General features: G+C 36.0%; 1 protein-coding gene and 1 long non-coding RNA gene across 2 annotated transcripts; both read left to right on the forward strand.

Moving 5' to 3' along the window:
* Positions 1–8,691: 8,691 nt before the first annotated feature.
* On the forward strand, positions 8,692–20,760 carry LOC116712105 (CD276 antigen-like). Its single transcript, XM_032551962.1, has 9 exons — positions 8,692–9,079; positions 9,996–10,304; positions 10,415–10,678; positions 14,601–14,903; positions 15,020–15,286; positions 16,845–17,153; positions 17,282–17,560; positions 19,721–19,990; positions 20,093–20,760. The coding sequence occupies exons 1-9, from the start codon at positions 9,016–9,018 to the stop codon at positions 20,215–20,217; spliced, it is 2,190 nt and encodes a 729-aa protein (XP_032407853.1). The 5' UTR covers positions 8,692–9,015; the 3' UTR covers positions 20,218–20,760.
* A 2,751-nt stretch (positions 20,761–23,511) lies between these two features.
* LOC116712193 (uncharacterized) lies at positions 23,512–25,189 on the forward strand. The gene is made up of 2 exons (XR_004337462.1): positions 23,512–24,438; positions 24,997–25,189. It is a non-coding gene; the product is annotated as an uncharacterized LOC116712193 (long non-coding RNA).
* The last annotated feature ends 76 nt before the right edge of the window (positions 25,190–25,265 follow it).

The following is a 25,265-nucleotide window of genomic DNA, read 5'->3' on the forward strand; positions in this document are numbered from 1 at the left end:
TTTGATCTGTCGCATAAATAACAATAAAAAAAAATTGTAATTTGGAATTTAATTGAAAACAAAATAAATACAGAGATGTTAAAAACTGGTCTGAAATGAGAGCTTCTGATTTTGTTTCACACCAATTTCTATGTTTGAAATGTCTGGATCAATGTTGAGGTTTCAGATCTGCCTGAAGTGATAAACTTCTCCTGGATACCAGAAAGAAAACTTGTTAATTTGGACAAGTAGACTAAATATTTCTGCTCACGCTCTCTTTCAGCTGGCCATGACTCATCCCAGTCACCACCTCAACTTTGGCATGAATCCCGATCACGCCCGCAACTCGCTGTCCAACTGTGGCATCCGCCAACCGAAATACGGCGACAGGAAGGTCCACCACATGTACATGAGGAAAAAAGGTGGGCTTTACCTAATTTATGGTTGAAACCAAATCTACAAAATATGAAAAGATAACATTTTCTCTTTTGTCTGACAATAAATAATTAACTAGATAATTCTTATGTGTTTTAGGTCAATGATGGGCAATAAAATTATCTGTATTGTGAGAGAAAACCTTCTTTTAAAGTTCAGATGATTATATATATATAGTGAAATTACTTTAATTATAAATAATTTAGATATGACCGTTTAAGATGTGGCTCTATTGACCATTATACACTGCAAAAACACAAAATCCTACCAAGGATTTTGGCTAATTTTTGGTGCAAACATCTTAGTAGACTTAGTAACTATACAGCAAAATATAGAAACTTGTTTTGAGAAAATTATTTCTTAATATTGATTAAGAAGTACTAGATCCATTTGCAGATTATTTCACTTATAACAAGACAAAGTGAAATAATTTGCCAGTGGAACTCATGCTTTTGCATCAATATTGAGGAATTATTTACATAAAATAAGCTTCTACATCTTGCTGAAAAGTTACTTGTAAGTCAGTTTGATCTTATTTTAAGTATACTAAAAACTAGACCAAAATATACTTTGTAAAATGTTGTGTTTTTGCAGTGCACGGTGAGTACTATGTACTTACTCTGCAAATACACAAAATCTTATCAAGTATTTTTGTCCAGTTTCTATTGCAAATATCTTAATACACTTGAAATAAGAAAAAATAACTTACAAATCACTTTTTAGCAAGAACTAGGAGCTTGTTTTAAGTCAATAATTCTTTATTATTGATTTAAAAAGGGTACTAGTTCCATTGGCTGAGTATTTTGCCTAAATATGACATTTTTCCAGGTTCTGCCAGTGAAAGTAGTGCTTTTTCATCAGTAGTAAGGAATTATTTAAATCAAGCTCCTATATCTTGCTTAAAAATGACTTTTAAGTTAGTTTTATGTTGTTTGAAATATTTAGAGGTATTTATACTGAAAACTCAACCAAAAATAGCTATAATGTAGTGTTTTTGTAGTGGATCTAGAAATTAATGTGTTACTAAAACAGACACCCCCATTTTTGAAAAGATTATTTTAAGATGATTAGAACAACTGTCTAACATTAGCTGACTCATGTCAATGACTACCTAGTCAGTAGAGGGCGCTACTGTGAGTGAATGAACAAACGAGGAAACTTCTATACTCTCTGCCCGCGCATGCGCAGTTAATAATAAATCGCTGCCAGCAGAGCAAGGCACAACGTATTAACGTGTCTGTTCCTCATTATTCACAGATCCACAGCGCATCCTGCCTGTGCATGGAGGTGAGGCTCTGCAGGTGCAGATCAATCCTGAACTGTAAAACACAAAGTTACTGAACCGTCCAGAACTATGAATTAATCTGAGGCAGCAGCTGTCAGTGAGAGGAAAAATCTATATAATATTAGTTTGATTTCACTATCCTGATGATTTTGTGTCATTTATTAAGAACATTTGAAAGACGTTGAGTTTTGCCAATAAACCATTTTTTGTTTTCTTGATATTCATCTTAATTTTCAGGTTTCCAAACCAGTTGACAAGTGTGGTTTTTCAAAATACTAACAAAAAACCAACTAACCTTTTTACTAATTTAATATGAATATTAATAAACTGTGGAAGTTGTGATTTGAGGGAGAAAAAAATATCTGTTTAAAAAAAAGAGAAAAGAATTAATAAATTGTTTTATCATATAAACAATAATTTAAAAGAAAATAGCACAAAAATAAATAAATAAATTAAATCCCTTTTCCAGATGTTGAACTGAAATCAAATCTGCTCATCAGAATTAAACCCATAAATAAAAGATAAACTTCTCTTTGGTTCAGTTTTTAAATCGTCTTATTGGTCAAATTAAAATTCCTCTCTCTTATTTCTGACTGGGGAAAATATTACCATTTTTCTGTTCAGCAGTATATTGTTATTTCTGCCGTATTTCCTCATATAAATCATATTCATATTTGAACATAAACAATACATTTACATTTTTAAAATAAAGAAATGTATGCATGTAGGAAACTAAAAATAAAATACATCAGAGAAACAATATGTAGAGATAAACATATTTTTGCTAGGCATCTGATTTTAATTTTTAATCTTTGTTTCTGCTGATAAGGAGGATGAGGAAGAACCGTCTCTCACCTTCACCTCCTCGTCTTCAACTCACTTTTATTATCAACGTTTATCTGAGTAATCAGGTTTTAATGCAGACTGGATTCTGTTGGATGTTGAGGAAGTTTAGATTTAGATTTTGTTGTCCAAAGAAACAAAAAGAACTGCAGGAAAAAAAAAGAAAAGTTGTTTAAAATAAAATTAGCATCTCAAAGTTCTCAACTCTAAGATGCTGAAAATCAAAGACTTCAGAGCGTTTTGGTTTATTAATTACTCCATTCATTGATGCATTTTATCCCCAGAAACAAACAGACAAAAACAAACAGATTTAAATATGCAGAAAACTTGTTTGGTCTCTTTCATCTCAGCGATCGATCAAACGTCAGTAGATCTGATTTTCTGTCAGTCGCTGGGATCTAAGAGTTTTGCTGCCAGATAGAGAATTATACATTTATTATGCATGAACTGTTCAAAACAAAAGAGCAAAATACTTCTGAAACTTTTGTTTTTCAGCACAAACATGAACATTTGACTCCTTTGATGAATAAAAACTACAAAGAAATGAGAGAAAAGTGATTAATTACAGAATCAGTTGTGAGAGAGAGAGAAATGTTTCTACTCTGGAGATTAGAAATATCACAACAAATAAAAATAAACATAAATGTTACAGAAGCCCAACACAGTCTGAGCAATAAAACTTTTAAAGTTGAACTATTTTCAGAAAACTGACAGGATTATCTGAAAATAACAAATTATAGTGACCAAAGTTTAGAAATAAAAGCAGAATTAACTCGCCTGCATTGCTGCACGTGGAGACGAACATGGAACATTTTCATAAATGATTTTTTTAAAAATGTGTCCATGAGACAGGATCAGTGAAAACACTGTAGTACACAAGCCAGACCATTTGGGGGCGCTGTAACAGTCCTACAGAACAACACTGAAAACACCGGACAACACAAAACGCCTCCGTGTTGTGAGAGTGAGAGTAACATGCTGGTTATGGAGAGATGCAAAAAGATTAAAAGATTTTAAAAAACGCAGCTTGTGTGTACAGATAAAAACATGAAACCAGCTTTTTGAAACTTTCCACTCAGAGACTCTGTTTCATAAATGATCGTTTCTGGACTCATCAAACAGCCGAAACAACAAAAACCTTTACAGAGGCTCCTAAACTGGCCTCGGTGTTTGCAGAGCCTGAGCCTGAAATGTGTTCATGTTTCTTTAATTGCTCTTTTACTCGTTGGCTTCAAGATTCATGGATTAAAACACAGCAGGTGTCATAATTTCAACAACAGAAATGTCTCTGTAACAAAGTGACAACATGCATAAAATAAATAAACTTGGCCCAAGCACTGAGCCCTGTGGTACTCCACAAGGAAGCAACGTTTCTCATTATCATACAAACTTCAGTCTGTAGTTTTCATGTGTTTTAAATTACTATTTTTTTAACTAAGTGAGAATTAGACAAAGTTTCATGTAGGAGTTGGAAAGATCTGTCATGATTTGTGTTGGGAGATTTGGACCCGACTGAAGAACTTCTTCATTTAGAAAAAAACAACAACAAACCTAATGAGACGAGAGGAAAACGAAGAACGAGGAAAATTCACCAAAACCATCAAGAAAATGAGAATCAGAAAGACGAGCAAAGGATCTGGAAAGGAAACAAGTGAGTCAAGGAGGGTGATTACTGGAACCAGGACATAAACCAGAGCAGCAGAGGCAGGAAAATGAAAAATCAATAAATATAATTATACTGAAAGATAAAGTAGGGAAACACAGAATTAAACCGCAGAATGATTAAAACTCCAATCAGAGACGGTTTTTCCCTCCAACATGAACAAACAGTTCAAATCTACTGGATTCATCACTGATAACTTCATTTATTCCTTCAGTATTTATTAGGAAATGTGAGCTTTTCATTAATCAAGAGGCAAGTTCAGACTGCATCAGTATTTAAAGAAGTTTGACTGAATTAGTGACTTTGTACTGAAAGACTGAAACTCTGTAAACTGAACTTCAGACGTTGGATCAGCTTTGCTCCTGTTTTAGCTGTTTTGTTTTTTACAGATTAGTCTTCATTTCTGTTTCAGAGACAAGAAAAGATTTCAAGTTAAACTCAGCGACCAGGTAAAAACTCTGCTCTGTCAGTGAGCGTCTGAAGGGAACTTTAATAAATCATCAGTATTTATTCATGAAGCCGTTCAGAGACAAACATGCTGATTAATCTGATGAATGCTAATGAATGCTAACAGGAAGTCCAGAGGGACCAGAGAGCAGATTTACATCCAGGAACAGCAGCGACACAGAGGAGGAACATCCAGCAGCGTTTTGTCTCTTTGTCTCTGCAGGGATTGTTTTGCCCCTCTGCTTGTCTGCTCAGGCTCATGCGTGATCTGCAGAAAACTTTAAAATAAATGTTTGGCTCACATGCCTCATGTGTTCATGCAACTTGAATTATTAATTCATTTTCCCTGTTACAACTGCTAACTGTACATTTTATATACTAGACAACCGTTACAACCCAAAGAGTCATTGTTGCCTTCAGTCCAGCAAAATAAAACTTTTTTTTAGAGCCGTTAATGTTACATAACCTGTTAAAAAAAAAAAAAAAGACAACTTATCATTTTGATCAACATAGAGCACGAAATGTTGACAATCTTAAAGAACCATCATTTAATTCCAGTTGAGGGGGTTTAAAATAATGAAAAGCATAAAATATTTGCAAAAGCAGGATGGATACATTTTCTCCAATCGGAATTTATGGATGTTTTGAGAATAAATATATATTAAAACTATTTTTTTAATCAAAACTTTAGATGAAAACTTGTTGCTGTTTTTAGTTCTGTTGTGGAAATTCAAGGCAATTATTCCATGACAAAAATGACTAAAACCAACATTTCCTAAATGTATGTATAGCTGGAAATATTAGCTGGTTCTTTATTATTGTCACTTATGTTGATAAAAGTTATTGGTGATGATATAAACCGAGTTCTGGTCAGTTATTACAATAACACTGTGTTGTTTCTCCGTCAGCAAACAATTCAACAATAACCTTTTAACGTTTAATAAACTTTCTAATTAGCTCAGAAAAGTAAAATTCAAGTGGAAAATTTTCCAGCTAAATGTATTTTAAGCTGTTTTTAGGGGTGACAGTAAATATTATGCTGCTGATTTCATTATGATCCTCATTTTTGAATAATTCTCTCCATTGAAAATGTGTTTATTTTCATCATTTATCTAAAATGATTTATACTGTGGCTCATAAATTAGCTTCAGGTTTTAGCAATAAAGACAATTTCTCATTTTTGTCTGTAAACAAAACTAAGATTTAGAGCAAATGCTTGTTTGATCAGCAGAGTTCAGTCTGGATTTAAAGAAAGATCCAGATCCTCTACGGTGAGAATGTGGAGGTTTATTCTAATAGAGGAATCATGTGTATAAGTTTACATATTTACAGAATGGATGTGATTTCTTTTCAGAAAGCCTCATTCATCCAGCTGCATGATGATCAGTCCAGGCGATCTAAACGTTAATAAACCGTCATCATCATTTCAGATCAATATGATCTCTGATCAATGGCTCCATGTTCTCCATCAGAGCCAAAGCTCCTCAGGTAGCAGCTCACCTTGATGCAGCTACTGATAAACCTGTGATTGTCTCCACACCTGATCAATAATCAAACCTGTTTGGAGTTAATCTGCTGATCCGGATTATTTTTCAGTGAGAATAAATCCATCCCATGAGCTTCGGTGCACAAACCGATGCACAGTTACATCTTTATGTGGCCAGAACTCAGGAAATGCACTATTCACCTACAAGTGAGGTTTTCACATCTTTTTATTTTATTTTGTGTGTTATGTTATTGTCTGAGGATAGATGTTATTCATTTTCATCGTTTGCATTTAAACAAAAGGTTAAAATCATGAAAAACATCTGGTTCGATTGGACTGAATGGACTCAGCTTTCAGTGCTTTTAGGTGAGATTTTGCACTTTGTAGTTTGTTTGTTAATATCCATAAAAATGTTTGCGTGGCTGCAGCACATCTTGACGACAGGTAAAAAGTTAACACCTGTTCACAAACTTTGACGCCACGTTCATTTTTATTCTTGTCAGCTTGTGTGTAAAATACGGCGCTGCATGTTATCTGTGCGTATCACACTTTATGCACAAGGGCCCTGATGCTGGAGCAGTTCGGTTCTTAAAGTTCTGGTTCTGCTGAGCTCAGAATGAAGAGTTTCTGAAACTTTGATCCATTGATGATCAATTCAGAGTCAAACAGGAACTGACAGAGTAACATGCAGCTCTCCATCTTCTTCTTGTTTTTACTGAGATCCAGTTAAAGTGAAAAGCAACATGTGAAAAATGAAATCATGCTAAATGCAGCATGATTTGTTTTGCACCTTAATCAACAGAAAACTTATTGGCTAAAACTAACAGAAAATGTAACATTTTCTTTAACATGTGAATAAAACATTATAAACTGAGAAAAAGAACAGATAGAAATAAACTCAGAAAAGAAACAGATAAAGCAGTAAAAGTTTTTATCTCCTCCATCAGACGGATCAGAAACACTCAGAACTTCATGTCAGATTTTATCTGCTGCTGAAAACATGAATCATCAAAATGTCAGGAAAAATAGAAACTTTATTTCTTCTTTCACCCAGAAAGTTTTACTTTCATATCAACCAAATTTATATAAAGCTAAAAGCTCCTTTAATCTGTTCAATTTGTGTGTTAGGACAGTTTATCAGTAGAACCAGCGTCATTAGAGGCGGTCCAAACTCCTCTGATCTGAATCTGTAAAACTTTGAGGTTTCAGCAGGAAGTCAGAGCTGCAGGTTGTTAAAATTTATCCTTTAACAAGAGAAAAATTATACAAAGATAAAGTTACTTATTGCTCTCCAACTCCATTCCTCTCAAACTGCAGTTATATAAAGTTTATTGTTGATTAAAAAAAACATTTTTAGCTGCTTAAAACAGCTTAAAGCTCAGAGAAACTTCTAGACTGAATAGTTTAGCTATTTATCAGTGATGTTTTAATCTTTATACAGAAGTTGGAAGTTTTGACATTTTCACCAACAAAACATGGAAAAAGAAAAAGAATCATAAAAATGGAGAACAGACAAAGCTTCAATGTTTCTGTCTGGAGGACAACGTGACTGAAGAGGAAAAGTGGCTGATGGGTTTTTTTGAGTTTGCTAACTTTTAAAAGTTTGTTCAAACTTGTTTGCAAGGCACCTGGTGCCGTTACTGTGGCCTGATCCGCAGCGTGCCCTGTGTGCCTCTCTCACATGACGGTTTTCTGTACACTCTGGACACGACGCCAGTCTGTCGCCGGGCAACACAGAGACAGACAGGACACACAACCATACACACACACACACACACCCCCACACACACACACCCACACACACACACACATAACCACACACACACACGCACACACACACTCTCACCTAGGGAGAATTTAGAGACCAAGTAACAGTCATGTTTTTGGACTGATTGTTAACCCACCATGCACAGGGAGAACATGCAAACTCTATGCAGAAATCGAACCCAGGACCTTCTTGCTGCAAGGCAACAGCTCTACCAACTGCTCCACTGTGCAGCCCAACAATCACATTGGACTGTCAAAATAAGAGCGACACATACACTACAAAATAAAACCTTCACATTTTTCATAGCAGGTATTTGCTGTTTTGGGTTTTATATAACTGGTTTAACCCAATCACTGTTACACATGGTATGAGCGTGGCCCTTTAAAATGAAGCTTACGGAACATTTCAAAATAAAAGCCTCATTATTCTTGCATTAACATTGGGGACATTAAACTGGGGAGCAGTGAACATTAGCAGTGCACTGCCTCTGGCTGGTGCACTGCCTTGTGCCGCATTAACATTAGCATTAGCATTAGCATTAGCATTAGCCTTTCCCTAAAATAAGCACTTCAGCAATTTTTTTTACTTAATGTCTTTGTTTATTCATTCATAAATTTGGAAAAAGTAACTGGGTGGATGTTTTTCAGGTCTTAGTTTCAAGATTTGTAGAGAAATAAAAATGTTTGAAAAAGTATTAACTTAATTTGGAGGTGAAAAGATGAAATCAGAAAGATTATATAACTGTGGATTAAGTCAGTGCAGAAGGATAAATAATGTAGATTATTAATGAATATTTACTGAAATGATCTGACAGTTGAAAACTCCTCATCATCTCTAACTAATCTAAAACATTTCTTCCTCCTCCAGAGGTTTTATCATGAAAGCTGATCAGTACATTTATCAGAACAAACTTCCTCCTTCCAACCAGAAGAAACTCTGAGATTAATGAAGCTACATGTCATCAGAGTTATTCTGGATTAAAGACATTTTCTAAGAATAATTTACATTTTTAATAAAACTGAGGAGCAGGATCTATATATAGTTCAGTGTTTTAACAATCATTTGTTTCTTCATAGTTTTGCAGCAAATGTTTGATAATTAGCAGTAAAATGATCAGAACCAGGAGATTCTTGTTTTTATTATTTTTACCGTTTTTGTGGGCTGGTTATGAAGGTGAGTAAAACATTTATTGCTGCCTTTATTTTATTATCATTCAGATGTTAACAGATTATTGCTTTCAAAGTGAGGATGAAACAGGAAATGAAGTGAAAATATTAATAATAAAGAAATGTTGAAACCTGATTGAAAGTTAGAGTAGTAACTCTGTGATCTCTGCTCTCATATTTTAGTGATAATTTACTCACCAACATGTCTCCCTCTGACAAATAATCAGAAAATTATGATTTTGTTGTTTGTGAGAAAATTTAGAAAATTCAAACACAGAAATCTATTTTAGCAAAAACATTTTTATATATTTTTTCTTTTGCCATATTCAAGAAATGAGACTTTTTTATTTGGTGCTTTCACAGATAAATCCAGAATTACTAATAATAGATTGAGGTTAAAACTAATATTTTATTTCTACAAACAAGTTTTTTCTATCTCACAGTAATATTTATATTTTATAGCAGAGCAGCAATAATCCAAACTAGAAGGTGATAAATGAAGGAGCTAAAGATTAGGGTGATGGCAAAGAGCCTCCGAGGTTTGGATTTAATCACTAAAGATAAATAATCAATACCAGCAGGAGCAACAGAAAACTGATCAATAAGAGTTTTATTGATGGAATGTCAAGAAATATGTTTTCATTAATCATTGGAAATGTTATATAGTATTTTTACATTATACTTTTAAGCAGAAACATAAATAAACCAGATTTTTAAAAATGATTTTCCTTCTACATCAGAGTGATTCCTTCCTGTTTTCCTATCAGAACCAGAACTTTTGGTTCAGTGAACATAATCTGGATCATGGAGACTATTTGCTGAGATCTTGTTTCCAGGCAGGTTTTTCTATGATCCTTCAGAGGGATCTGGGTTTCCTCCTCAGCACCATTCAACTCAACTTTCATCTGTTTTTATTATTTCAGTGTCTGAGACCAGCATGTCCTGTGTTCTCAACCAGGACTGCATTTTACCATGTAGGATCAGGAACGAGATTACCTACATGGAATGGTTTCTTTATAAAACATCGTCTCTGATTGTAAGTTATGACCAGGGTAACATCAGATACTCTGAGAGCTTCAGATCCAGAGCGTCACTGTTTGAGGATCAGATCTCCAGAGGAAACGGCGACCTGCTGCTGAGAGGAGTGAAGGTTGATGATGAGGGAGGATATGAGTGTTATGTAAAGATAAATGGCATCTATTATAGACATTATAGTGACCTTACAGTAGAAGGTAGGACACCTTTATTTAAAAACATTTTATTCAAATCATATTTTGAGAGATTTTATTTTTTGGTTCCTTCTTCTGCTTAATAATTCTTCATTTTCTCATATTGTCTGCAGCTCCAGTCTCTGACATCAGAATCCATCAGGATGGAAACAGGATCACCTGCAGCTCAGAGGGGATCTACCCTCAACCTGAACTCACCTGGTCCACTGAGCCTCCATCCAACACGGCTCTGCAGAACAGAACCACAGTCCATCAGACTGAGGAGAAGCTTTATGACATCAGCAGCTCTCTGACGGTTCCAGACGGTTCTGATCGGATCTACAGCTGCACCATCAGAACCAGGAGGAACCAGAGGAGAGCAACTTTAACTAGAGCAGGTCAGCAGATTTACACAAAGTTCTAATTTCATTTCATAAACTGGTATTTTTGTTTCTTGCTTACATTTAATTTGTCTTTAATGTAAACATTACATTAAATGTTTACATTAATATCATGTAAGCATTTAATGTAAAGCTTACATTACATTAAGTATTACTGTAATGCATAAATATTACAAAAATGAAACAACCAGAGGTTTCTTGATATTTGATCAAATTGAGAGATTTTATTTACTACTGTAACCATGGATACAGCTCTTGTTATGTTTAGAGAACCTTAGAGCCTCTTTACCAAACCACCACAGAAAAGTTTATAAGAATCAGAGGAACTGCTTGAAAATTATAAACATTTTATTTGGTTCACAAAAACCCTTTGAGCAAAAGTAGTAATTTATTTTATTATACAAAAATGACAACATTAAAAACCAGACGACTCTGGGAACATTGTAGATGAACCCAATTAAATAAAATAGACTGATTGGGGGAATAATAATAATAATAATAATAATAATAATAATAATAATGATAACCAAATACACCCAAATGCTCCCAAACAAAAACACTAACATAAAAAATCCCTACTTAATACAACAAAGGACAAAAATCTCTCCTTCCTCTCGTCTCTTCAATCTAAATAAAACATCTTGGAACTCAGGGACAGCAAAGGTCCTTTAAAATGAACCAGAGGGCTGAAATAGCAGCTCTCCTTCCCTAAACAAAACCCAAATACTTTAACTATCAAAAAGAAATAATCCTAAACTGAAACAGTAGCAGGCCAACCTGCACATAAAACAGATCAAGTTAGACAAGCAACTTAAGTAGCCAGATGTTACATGCAGTGGTGACTGCCTGCATGTTCCCCCAGTCCAGGTTGCTGCTCCTGCAGCTTCAGCAGACACAGCTGGTTCCACTCGGCCTCTTGAGGATCAGAGTATAAAGCTGGGTGGGAACTGATCTCAGGGCCTCTTGGCCAACTGGGCAGCATCTGTGCTGCAGCTTGTGGTGGGTTGATGGAAGTGTGTTCCTTTGTTCCAGGCTTGTAGCTGAGTGGGGCCTTGTTTATGAAGATGTGAAGTTCATGAAGCAATGAAGCTTTAAAACCCTTTGCTTTGTAAAAAGGTTCATTACTCCATGCTTCATTCATCACTCACTAGTGACATCTGCTGGTGAAACTGTAGCAGCCTTGTCACTCAGTTGGATCACACTTCCAAAAATTAGTAAATGCAATATTGTCACAAAGTTTTCATCAAACTCATGTTTAGTAACAGGAGAATCAATTAAATCATATTTAATTGTCATATGTTTTAATATTAAAATGATTAGTAGCCAATCTAATCCTGTATATGTTGAACATCAGTGGTTGTGTTGGGTTTTCTTTTATGTCAGAGACTGATTTGAAAATAAAGACATTTGATGTTTTAGTTTTTAGTGCTTGTTGGGGCTTTTGATTTTTCTTGGATTTCTGATTGGATCTGATCTTTTATATTTTGCTACATGCAGAATTTTAGTCCTGCAACAGCATTAAATCTGTTTCTGCTGTGTAAGACTGATATATCTTTGCTGATCAGGCTACAAATAATAGTGGAAATTTCCAGAAGGTGAGAAAGGGTTAATTATTTTTATTTAAGAAGAATTTTATTGTGAGTGATCATCTCAAAGTTTTCCCAGATGTCAGAGATTTTCCTCTTGTTGGTTCCATTTCAGATAATCAATCGAGTTTATTTGTGAGGCAGATTTCAGCAACAATGTAGTTCAAAGAGCTTTACATCATAAAATGATAAAAATATAAAGTCATAAAAAACACCATAATCAACAATTAAGAAAACCAGTAACAAACATTTTGATGAGAGCCATCATCAAATATGTTGGTCAATGTTCCTTTTATTTTGGCCACTGAAGACAAATATTCTCCTCTGATTCGCAACCAAATGACCTACAACAACCCATGAAGCAGCACGGCTTATCGTGCTTTTATTTTGAAAACCGACACGCAAAACGAAGCAGTCACGTGTCCCAGGTGATGCGAGGCGTCGTTTGTTGCCAGTCACATAGTTTTCAGCAAGGCGACACAAGCATCGAAGCCTGGCTTCAGACGTCCATCTCTAGTTCATGGTCTCTCCCAAGTTAGTTTGCTGGAGGATTGTCTCTTATTAGAAACCCTTTGTTTTGGTATTTACTCTTCTTTTTTCTTTAGGGTTTTTGCCTCCACACTCAAGATTCTTCTTGGATTATTTTAAATGAAACATTAACTCCACCCTCTTTGTTTTGCCTCTTTATTCGCTGGTCATTTGTTACATTGCCCCCCTCCCACCCAACCGGACACCCAGACTTCCTTGGGTCATAACAATTGGGGGCTCGTCCGGGATTATATTTTTGTTGAGGTAACTTGTGAGAATTAATTTTGTTTTGTGGTGGGTTCAAGTGTCCCATTTTCCATGACTTTGTTTCTTTTATTTTGTAATGGAAACGGGTCACTGTTGTGGCACAGTAGAAGGAGATTGACCAGAACTGATGGTCCTGTGAGCCGATTGGTCTGTGTGTCTCCCTCCTTTGTTCATTTTGGCTGTCCTATCACACCTTTTTATTTATTTTTACATAGGTTATCCTCTTAACATGGCATCCTTTGACTTGGTTTCTTTTGTAGCTAATTCTTCCATTAGTCAGTTGGGCAACTGCAGGAAACAAGATCTGTGGGAAATGGCTCATAATTTCAGCTCACCGTTCTCTAGTGCTTTGGACCTGCGGTTAGTTTTCACTCTGCAATCAGATTACAAACACATTTTAATATTAAATGAGAATATTAACAAATCCTAGATATTTATGCTGCAGTGGGTGTGACATACAAATGAAAACTCAGAGAAAATGTGTTGGTGTGTGGAACCACCATCTGTAACCATGACAACCTCCAAGGTCTGGATCTCATCACTACAGATAAATAATTAAAATACCAGCAGGAGCAAACAGAAAGCTGCTCAGTCATATTAGCTTCATTGTTGAAATGTCAAGAAAAAATTTCATTAATCATTGTGAAGATTATAAAGTAATTTTACAATCTGTTTTTAATCAAAATGTTAACAAACCAGTTTTTTTTCTCAAATTATTCTCCTTTAACATTAGAGCGATTGTGGCCTCCCGACTGCTAATAAGTGGATGAAAATTGAAAACAGCAGCAACCAGCTAGTTAGACTAGGAGTAAAAATGCAGAGGATAAATGTAAAAGCATCACAGTGAATATAAGTCTTAGGAAGAGATGGAAACAGAGTCTAGGCTAAAAAAGGGAACAGTCCTCTCTGCAGCGCTCGATCCTCCCCAGCCTACGATCCTCATGACCTCGACCTCCAGCTGTGTGTGATCCACTGGTACCAGAACCACGTCCCTCGGACTGGATGCGTGTTGCTCACCCCGTTTTATGTTCTTCCAGTCCTGCTGCTCTGCTAACCTGCCGACCGGATCGTTCCTGGCTGCTGCGTCTCTGATTCTACCCGACCCTCTCACTCAACTGCTGATTTGCTCCTTTTATTGCCCCATTTCTGGCTTGAACGCCATTGCAGCTGATGGAGAATACCTGTGTGAACTGAAGGGGACGTCTCCAGCAACACCAGCCTCAGAAAGAAATCAGCACACATTAAACTCAGCAACTCAAAATAAATCCAAAATAAATATATCACGGCCAAATTGAATAAATTCAAAACAGCAAATGCAAAATACATGAAAATAACTCAAAAAGGCCACATTGCTACACAATGCCTTCCTGTTTTCCTATCAGAACCAGAACTTTTGGTTCAGTGAACATAATCTGGATCATGGAGACTATTTGCTGAGATCTTGTTTCCAGGCAGGTTTTTCTATGATCCTTCAGAGGGATCTGGGTTTCCTCCTCAGCACCATTCAACTCAGCTTTCATCTGTTTTTATTATTTCAGAGTCTGAGACCAGCATGTCCTGTGTTCTCAACCAGGACTGCATTTTACCATGTCGGTTCAGGAATCGGGTCACCAACATGACATGGGAGCGTGAAAAATCTCTGATTGTAAGTTATGACCAGGGTAACATCAGGTACTCTGAGAGCTTCAGATCCAGAGCGTCACTGTTTGAGGATCAGATCTCCAGAGGAAACGGCGACCTGCTGCTGAGAGGAGTGAAGGTTGATGATGAGGGAACATATCGGTGTCATGTATTTACAACTGGGATCTATTATAGACATTCTGTTGTCCTTGCAGTAGAAGGTAGGACATCTTTATTTGAAAACATTTAATTCAAATTAGGTTTTGATAGTTTGTATTGTGTTGTTGTGGGATGTTCCTTATGTGAAATTGTTCATTTTTTATTATGTTATTTTCAGCTCCAGTCTCTACAATCAGAATCCATCAGGATGAAAACAGGATCACCTGCAGCTCAGAGGGGATCTACCCTCAACCTGAACTCACCTGGTCCACTGAGCCTCCATCCAACACGACTCTGCAGAACAGAACCACAGTCCATCAGACTGAGGAGAAGCTTTATGACATCAGCAGCTCTCTGACGGTTCCAGATGAAGATCCAGGTTTGATCTACCGCTGCATCATCAGAACCAGGAAGAACAGGAGGAGAGCATATCTAAATGATCCAGGTCAGCAGATGTATAGAAAGTTCTGATATCATTTAATAAGCTGGTATTTTTGTTTCTTGCTTCCATTTAATTTGACTTTTACTTGAAACCTCATGAAACATCCAGAAGTTTTATTCACATTCAGAGAGTGATTTTATTTTAATTCCATTCAAAATCCCATTTTACCCGTCAACATGAAAAAATGACAGGAACCTAATTTAAAATACATTCCCCTGTAAATGAAAAGTATTTGTTCCAACATTATAACTGATGGTTTACAGTGAAACGTTTTCTGTAGTTAAACACTTTAACATTCTGGAAAATGATCTGTTCAGAATCCAGTTTAAGGCTGACTTTGTGGAAACGTTTGTCAAAAATAATCAAAAAGATAAACATAAAAGCAAGATTATAAGTTTTATCCCTATGAAGATGCAGAGATAAAGAAAGAAAACATTTTCTGTAAAATGCTACATGCTAGCTGAGCTACTGCCAGCATCTCTGTGGCAGCCAAGTGTTTTTATTATTACAGAAAATGAAACGAGCCAAAAACTCAAACAGTTAAACTAGGAATAAAAAAGAGAAACAATCTCAAGGGTGATTGTCAGAAACCACCTGGTTTCAAAAACCTGATGGTTTCTAACGTTTATGATTATTTATTAACATATATTCATAAAAAATGCGGTTGGCAGCTGACAAAACCCTGCAGCTGATGGGGAACCAGCGTGAGCCACTAGGGGGCGTTTCCAGCCTCAGACAAATAAACACAACAGAAATTAATTAGCAAAGCAACATGCAGCACAAACCCACATTAATTACAATTATTTAAATAAATCAATAACAAGGGAAACCAAATAAGTTCAAAGTAACACAGCAAAGTTAAATAAATCAAAGACAGAAAACATCAAAGTAAAATATTCTAGTAAATGAAAAAGGCCATGTTGCCACTGCAGACTCTGAGGAAAATGAAACTCTGAAATGATAGTTATTCTGGATTAAAGATCAGTTATATAGCTATTAGGAATGAAGTAAATGAACAAAACTGAGGTTCAGGATTTACATTTAGTTCAGTGTTTTAACTGTTAAGCAATAATTTGTTTCTTCATAGATTTGCAGAAATTAGGAAAAGAGGTTTGGATCTCATGACTAAAGATAAATAATCAAAATACCAGCAGGAGCAAACAGAAAGCTGCTCAATAATAATAATAATAATAATAATAATAATAATAATAATAATAATAATAATGATAATAATAATAATAATAGCTTCATTGCTGGAATGTCAAGAAATATTTTCCAATAACTGGAAAAATTATATATTATTTTAACATTGTATTTATAAACGGTAATATAAAATAAAACGTTTTTTCTCAAATATTTTTATTTCTACATCAGAGTGATTCCTCCCTGTTTTCCTATCAGAACCAGAACTTTTGGTTCACTGAACATAATCTGGATCATGGAGACTATTTGCTGAGATCTTGTTTCCAGGCAGGTTTTTCTATGATCCTTCAGAGGGATCTGGGTTTCCTCCTCAGCACCATTCAACTCAACTTTCATCTGTTTTTATTTCTTATTGCAGACTTTGTAACCAGCGTGTCCTGTGTTATTAACCAGGACTGCATTTTACCATGTCGGTTCAAGAACGGGATTACTGACATGAGATGGGAAAGTGAATATCCAAAATCTCTGATTGTATCATATGACCATCGTGGCTCCAGATACTCTGAGAGCTTCAGATCCAGAGCGTCACTGTTTGAGGATCAGATCTCCAGAGGAAACGGCGACCTGCTGCTGAGAGGAGTGAAGGTTGATGATGAGGGAAAATATGAGTGCACTGCAAACATTAATGGCGTCTATTATAGACATTATGTTGACCTGCCAGTAGAAGGTAGGACATTTTCATTTGAAAAAAAAAAAACTTTATTGAAATAAGATTATAAAAGTTGTATTTTTATTTTGTGCTTCTAAAATTTTTCTTCTGAAAAATTGTTCATTTGTTTAATATTTTTCTTGCAGCTCCAGTCTCTACATTCAGAATCCATCAGGATGGAAACAGGATCACCTGCAGCTCAGAGGGGATCTACCCTCAACCTGAACTCACCTGGTCCACTGAGCCTCCATCCAACACGACTCTGCAGAACAGAACCACAGTCCATCAGACTGAGGAGAAGCTTTATGACATCAGCAGCTCTCTGACGGTTCCAGACGGTTCTGATCGGATCTACAGCTGCACCATCAGAACTTATTTGGAGTTTGTCGGGACAAAATGGTGGAGAGCAACTTTAGCTGAACCAGGTCAGCAGATGTACAGAAAGTTCTGATATTTAAAATCTTTGGTACTTTTGTTTCTTTTTACCTTTAATTTTAATTTTATTTTAAACTTCATTATGAAACATGCAAATAACTTTAATTGTCACTAAAAAGCTACTTTATGCCATGATAGTTTTCATAGTGAGGCATTACATCAAGAGCATCACAAACTGAACGTCTGCAGAATGGCAGCTGATTGGTTGGATGCATTTCCTGTTTTATGAAAATGAAACATCTGGTCCATGGATGAAGGTTTCCTGTCCTGGATGGAAACGGCTGGCAGATTTTAGTCCCTCAAAAGTTTTTTATCATCATATTGATGGAAACCAGAGATGATTGAGGAAAATATTTATTAACTGCAGCCAAATTTATTATGAAAATTGTTAGGAAAATTATCCTCCTGTTCATTTACTCATGAGTTTATTTTACAAGTTATCTTTTCATATTATTCTTTTCATATTATTCTTTTATATTATTACTCTCATATTATTCTTCCTTTTATATTTACTTAACTTCTCTTTCTTTTGTAGTATATTATTAACTTTGTTTAGGATGTTTGCTTAGAAGCTAAAAACGTTAAACATTCATGTGTTATTAGTTCCATATGTAACTGATTAGTTGTGGTCAGCCACATGCCCTTATAAGGGCATGTCCATAGGAGGTTTCAGAACGTAAAGACGGTTGGTCAATTATCTGTGTGACTGTGTGAAGAGAAGCCCAACCTCCTTTTTCTATACAATAAAGAGAAATGCAAAGAAAGAACTGGCAGAATTGAGTCCAGACAGTGTTTGACAGCGATTCGTCGCGTCTGTTCTCAATTCTCCTATTCTGCAGAAAAGAAATCAAAAGAAACCTAATCTCTGTCTCTGGCTGATTCTTTGCAGGTTGTGACAAAATAAACCTATCATTTATTAACTGCAGCCAAATTTATTATGAAAATATTCAGCATTTATTTCAAAACTGGATTTTCTTTATTGAGCTGCTGTGATTTATTTTCATTAAATAACTTATTAAACATATTAAACACATTTAACAAGTTAGAACCTTTCAATATGATTTAATGACAGAATCAAACCTGCTTAATAAAATGCAGCTGATTTGTATCATAATTGTAGAAATATTTCCTCAGTCCGTTTGCTTTGCAGAAAGATGGAGCATATTTAGAAGCTTAATTCTAAATATAGTCTTTTATTACATATATTGATATATTTAAAATGTCCATCTTCCATCTCAGAAAGTTTTAAGTGATTCTGATAACTGAACCAGGAAGTTTTATTATGGTTGTTACAGTAATTTGTAGTTTTTTCATGAACAATTAACAATATTTTATTACTTTATTTCAGATTTGGCCTCAGACTGATTCCCGTCTTTGTGCAGAGAGCAGTTTATTACTGAAATATAAAAATGTGGTTAAAAACCACAATAACGTCACAAACAGATTTTGTTTGAACATTTTTTCTGAATTTTATTTAAGCTTCAAAAAGTCTCAGTAAAGTCTGGAAATAAGTTTGAAGCTGAGCCCACTTCTATTTAATATCTACATCCTATTAGCTCATGTAATCAGATTAGTTAGCATAACTACGCAGATGATACTCAGATCTACATTATGATGTCATCAGGTGACCTTTGAACCCAGCCAATCACTGAACAGATGCAGAGAAAAGATAAATGTGTGGATGAGAGAAAACTTTCTCCAGCTGAACAGAAACAAAACTGAAGTTATTATATATGAACCTAAAGAACAATCTATTGTTATAGATCTAGAGTTATAGATCTAGAGTTATAGATCTAGAGTTATAGATCTAGAGTTATAGATCTAGAGGCATGGCTTCAGTTACTAGAGATCAGCATTCAGCTTCTATGCAACACAAATCTGGAACAAACATCCAGAAAACTGCAAAACAGCCGAAACACTGAGTTCCTTTAAATCAAGGATAAAAGCCCAGCTGGTTAGAGTTGCTTTTGATTAATAATAACTGGAACATTGATTAGTATATTTCGTTATTATTGATGATTTTGATGCCATTTGGCAAAATGTTTATTGCTTATTTCATCACTGGTTACTGTTTAGAGTTTTTAGAATGTGAAGCTTTTTGAACTGCTTGTTGCTGAAATGTTCTGAACTCATAAACTTTGATTTCTCAGGAGCTGAAGTTACAATCTGCTGCACATCTTCAGATTATTATGGAACCAGTTTGGTCTGGAGGTTCAACCACCATCAGATCATCCTGACCAAGACTGACAGAAACATCTCCAACATCTCAGAGGAGTGGAGGAAACATGTGAGGAATGTTTCAGCGTCCGGCAGCCTCACCTTACAGGATGTGACCTCAGATCAGGAGGGAGTTTACAGCTGTGAGCTCAGTGGTGATGAGGAGACGATTATAACTCACCTCTATCTGAGGAGGACTGGAGGTAACAGGATTCAGGATTTAAGGTTCATTAGATGGTAAAAATCTCATATTCTAAACTACAAATGAGTCTTTAAGCTAAACTCCTGAACTTGTTTGGTTCCAGAGAATCTGGTGGTTCCTGAACTCATCAGACGGACGGTGGTTTGTGTTGTGATTGCAGCAGCAGCAGCTGGATTCATAATGTTCTACAAGAAGAAAATGGAGGAAAGTGAAGCTCTGCAGCTTTAACCCTTTCATTCACATTCAGAGAGTGGTTTTGTTTTAATGCCATTCTCACATTTTACCCGTCAAGATGATTCATGAGCTTTGATGTAGTTTCACAAAATGATCAGCTCTTCATGTTCTTCAGGTGATTCTCATGTTTGGAGACATTTCTGTTTTTATTTTTATGATGATTTCATCTCCTGCCCAGCAGGGGGCGCAGCTAAATATATTCTTTATATTCTACCAGCTAAACTTTCTCAGAACTTTATCAATAAAATGTTTATTTCTCTTTATTTTTCTAGAAAGCAAATATTTTATTACATAAATAACTGATATATGAGCTTTGATGTAGTTTAACAAAACAATTAGTTCTTCATGTTCTTTTGTTGTTTCTCACATTTGTAAATATTTGTTGTTTTTTTCCTAAATATGATGATTTTATAGTTTCATCTCCTGCCCAGCAGGGGGCGCAGCTAAATATATTCTTTATATTCTACCAGTTTCTCATAAATGAATCAATAAAATGTTTATCTCTGAAGATTTTTTCCATTATTTCTTATGTTACATAAATTCTTTGTTCTTCAATAAACCAACTAAAAATTTCACTGCCTCATTTTTCTAACAATGTAACATCAATCATTAAAAGACATGACAAATTTTGTTTCTGTTTAGAATAAAATGATGAAACTTTTGACATGATATTGTTCATCATTTTGCTACAAAAAGTCTCTTGATCTATTTTTATTGAAACAGAAATATAAATCTTTCTGCTGTTATGAATAAATGAGGGAAACTTTAGATTCAACAACATCAGCAAACTCAGAGGAGAAACATTTAATTTAAAAGTGATGGAACAATAACAGATCACATCATAAATATGGAATAGTTAAAAACTGAAATGGTCATTAACATAAAAAAATAAAATTGGTCTTTTGTCAGATTAAGTTTAGCTGTGAAATATTTCTCAATCTGCCAAATATTAAATTTCCTGAAATTAATATTTGGTGGCTGCACAGTGGGGCAGTTTGTAGAGCTGTTGCCTTGCAGCAACAAGATCCTGGGTTCGATTCCCGGCCCGGGGTCTTTCTGCATGCAGTTTGCATGTTCTCCCTGTGCATGGTGGGTTCTCTCTGGGTTCTCCGGCTTCCTCCCACAGTCCAAAAACATGACTGTTAGGCTAATTGGTCTCTCTAAATTCTCCCTGGGTGTGTGTGTGCATGGTTGTCTGTTCTGTGTGTTTCTGTGTTGCCCTGCGACAGACTGGCGACCTTTGACCCCGCCTCTCGCCCGGAACGTTATCTGGACATAGGCACCAGCACCTCCTGACCCCACTAGGGACAAGGGTGTAAGAAAATGGATGGATGGATCCAGTTTGGTATATAACCATAAAACCAAAGAGAAATTATCTTCCAGATCCAGTCAAATCTGTTTGATTTAGATCTACAGTTTTATTTTAACTTTGAGAAAACAATCCTAAAAAAAACTTTGCCAGCCAAACTAAACTATGGAGTCCTGATTGCAAACTCCAAACATTCACTATAAATGAGTATTTAGGGTTGGATCATTGATGATTTCAAATATAAATTTGGTTTCAGCTGTTGAGGGTTAACTGCATCACTTTAGTCCACTGGGAATAAAATGGAAAATATTTCTTTACAGTTTTCTTCATCACTGTTAAGGGAATCATAATGTTATAATTATCATTAACTTTAAATCTTAGACCAGCCTAAAATGGAAACTTCACCTCCAAACATCAACAACAGGTATGAGACCAGATCAACACAGCTGCCTCCCAAAGTGACCCAGAAACCAAAATTTATGTCCAAAGTTTTAATAGTCATGAAATGAATGAATTGTTTGTTCAGTACAAACAGGATGAAAGTATCTGACTCAGTTATAAAGGCTCAGGTTTGCTGCTGCGCATCAACATGTCATGATGCTGCATGGTGCTGTTTGAACCTGAGGAGAGTAAGGCGCCACCTGGTGGTGAGTTTTTACCACATTAGGAGCTCCAGAGAAATGTGTTCCTGAGTGGTGCCAATGGTTTCACATGTTGTTGATGTGCGTTACTGACTTATAAAGTAATTCTTTACTATTCATTGTACTAAGGTAGTTTCTTCTTGTGTTGTGTTGATATTTATTAAACTGTTATTAGCATGCTATATAAAGCTTTCCACCCGTGAGCACATGTTGTGTAATTAGTGAAATATTTTGGTTATTTTACTTCTGTTTCTATGTGCTGTTATTAGTATTTGTTTCTGCGTTGGTATGCCTGGCAGGGCCGGCCCAAGCCTCCATGGGGCCCAAAGCGAAATGTGGTTTTGGGGCCCTCTAGTTCTGCTGACAATGTAGACCGGCTGCAATCAGCATCCCAATCATTAGATCATTCACTCATCTTCTATAAACTTATTGCATCTCTGGCAGAGCTGTTTACATTATATACATATATATAATATAAGATACATTTATTGGCCAACTGATTGTTTGATCAGTTGATATCTGGGCACCGATTTCCTTCATTTTAGGGGATCGTGATCAGCCCATGTGAAGCCCATCTGATCCCCTAATTTTATCTTCGTTAGCAAAGTTTTAAAAATCAGCCTCTGTCTTCTTCTGCTCTGCAGTGAGAGGTTTGACTGACAGACCGGCTGACAGTTGATGTAAAAATAATGTTTGTGTCAGGTTTGAATCACCTAGAACATCACAATACAAGACACAGGAAAGACAAAAGAGTTGGTTTCTTTTTACTGGTGAGGAGAACGGACAGAGATGTGTTTCAGTTACATTCTCTGCCTATTCTGGAAACATGATTCTGAAAACACTGATGATGTCATTTTTCAAGCCTCAGAACATCCTGAAGTGGTAAAATTATTCACAGAATTCAGACATCATAAAAATTGGAATGTAATAATGTTGACCCAGAATGTGTCTCACCAGGAGAAATTCAGCCGTACTATAAGTCTGAACAGTAATTATATGGTATTGTTTAAGAATACGAGAGATGTCAAATCTTCCCATCAGCAAAGGGACTTTTCTTAGAGAGTTTTGAAGATGCAACCAGAGAGGCTCATGGTTATTTAATCCTTGACCTTACTCCCACCTGTCCAGAACATTTCAAATTGAGATCGGGTCTGCTAGCTCAACAGTGGCCAGTTGTGTATGTACCTAAAACAAAGTAAGTCATGTCTGCACGGATAAAAAGGAATGTACACATCCTTAGGACTCTGTACCTGCCACTCCCCAGAAGCAAAAAGATATTCTTGGGCACTGCTCACCTGACTTTCTAAAAACTTTGTGTGAAATTGCTCTGAACATTTTAAAAGGTAACATTAAACTTTCAATTTCTCAACACCAGAAACTGAACAAACAGAAGATCATCAGACTGTTTGCTGACATAGAAACAGGTTTAAAATGTAAACAGGCAGCTCTCAGGAGCCAGCGAGGAGGGTTCATTCTCCCTATTTTAGCAGCTCTTACACCTTGATCAGAAACCTGGTGGGTGGAATAATCAACAAATAAAATGTCTCAACAGATGTATCTGATCTCACCGCATCAGTTCAAGCACTGGAGTCATCCAGAGACTTCTATCAGACAAGCAGCTGAAGAGGATTTGGATTCTAAGATGAGAGCGATATTGAATGAATCAAGACTAACTTCATATGAGAAAATTAAAAATATGATGCTTTGCTACAGAGATATTTGACTTTAATCAAACAGGGACAGTTAGAGGAACCTCGGTTAACTGTGACTCTGCAACGTGACCATCTTAAGGATGACCCTGTGCTTGAATCTGGAACTCGCGAAGACGATTCTATCCAGAAACCTCAAGATGAATTAGATGAAACAGCGAATGAAGTTGTAAAAGCCCTCCCTGAAAAGGAACGTAAAAATGATGAATACATTCTGAAAAAACTGTCTAGGAGTAACAGTGGTTGGACATCCAGAGGAGAGTTTGTTTATCAAGGACATGTGACCAAGGGATCTCATCTGGTTGATTTACTAAAAGCCCTTCTGCTCCAAATTAAAAGAAAACATCGAGGTCCCCCGCCTTCAGGTTGGACTTCAGGTTCTACACACTCTGAGTGAACTGATCATCCCTGTTTCTTCAGTGAATAATCCACAAGCAGGTGAACAATATCTAAATGTCAAGACAGAGTCAGATAGCATAAAAATCCCCCAAGAAGAGAAAAAAGATGATCCTTTCCCCAGCAGTTGATAGCGTAGAGCATGATGAAGCTGGAAAAGGTGCGTAAAAGGCCAGAATGTTCAGGGTGGATTCATTTTTCCCCACAAGACTCTGACTGTTTATTCTAGATTCAGTTTGTTATATGTGTTAACTACGGGAGAACGAGTATGCGATGTTGTGGGGCTCTCTGAGCGCTGGGAACTCAGTTGGACCTGCTCAGCCTTCGTAGGTTTACCTTAAATCCCATTGTTTGTAACTGCATTTCGGCTGCATCTGTTATTACTTTCCATTGAGTTATTGCAGCAGATCTAGTCATTAAGGGCATGCGCTGCCAGCTGCCGCCATTGTGTAGTGATGTTATCTGGCCACATGATGGCGCCAAAGTGCCTCTTATGCTAAACTGAGCCAAAGGGCTGTCTGTGTTCGTGTTTTCACCGAGGCTGCGCCTAATGATGTAACCTTTGCGTAAATTGAGTTATTTGTGTATGTTGTGGATTTACACGCAAATGTGGATGGTTGAGTTTATTTCTCATTAGATATTTTTGTTTGAGTTTGTATTAGTTGAACCTCTATTCCTGTAATATGTTAGACTAATGGCAATTAATTTGTTATTACAGACTGCTGGCAACACTGAGCATCAAGACAAATAAACCAGCTCACATCTGAAGTTAAAGTTTTGATCTCATGTCCTCCTTCCTGCATCCTGACCGATACACCATCCTGTTTGCTGCCAATAACTGAGAACCTAATTAACTCTGACAGAAATGCTTTTTTCTTTTAAACTTCTAAATAAAACATTTATTGATCAGATTTCAGTTGTACATTTTTTTCACAAAATTACAATGAAAAATTAATAAAAAATAAAACTAATAAATATTACACAGAC

Source organism: Xiphophorus hellerii, chromosome 21, assembly GCF_003331165.1.
Source record: "Xiphophorus hellerii strain 12219 chromosome 21, Xiphophorus_hellerii-4.1, whole genome shotgun sequence".
In the NCBI taxonomy this organism is placed as follows: Eukaryota; Metazoa; Chordata; class Actinopteri; order Cyprinodontiformes; family Poeciliidae; genus Xiphophorus; species Xiphophorus hellerii.

Coding starts and splice junctions, on each gene's coding strand:
- LOC116712105 (XM_032551962.1), top strand. CDS start 9,016: ATGATCAGAACCAGGAGATTCTTGTTTTTATTATTTTTACCGTTTTTG. Junction 9,080..9,995: donor TTTGTGGGCTGGTTATGAAG/GTGAGTAAAACA, acceptor TTATTATTTCAG/TGTCTGAGACCAGCATGTCC. Junction 14,904..15,019: donor TGTTGTCCTTGCAGTAGAAG/GTAGGACATCTT, acceptor TGTTATTTTCAG/CTCCAGTCTCTACAATCAGA.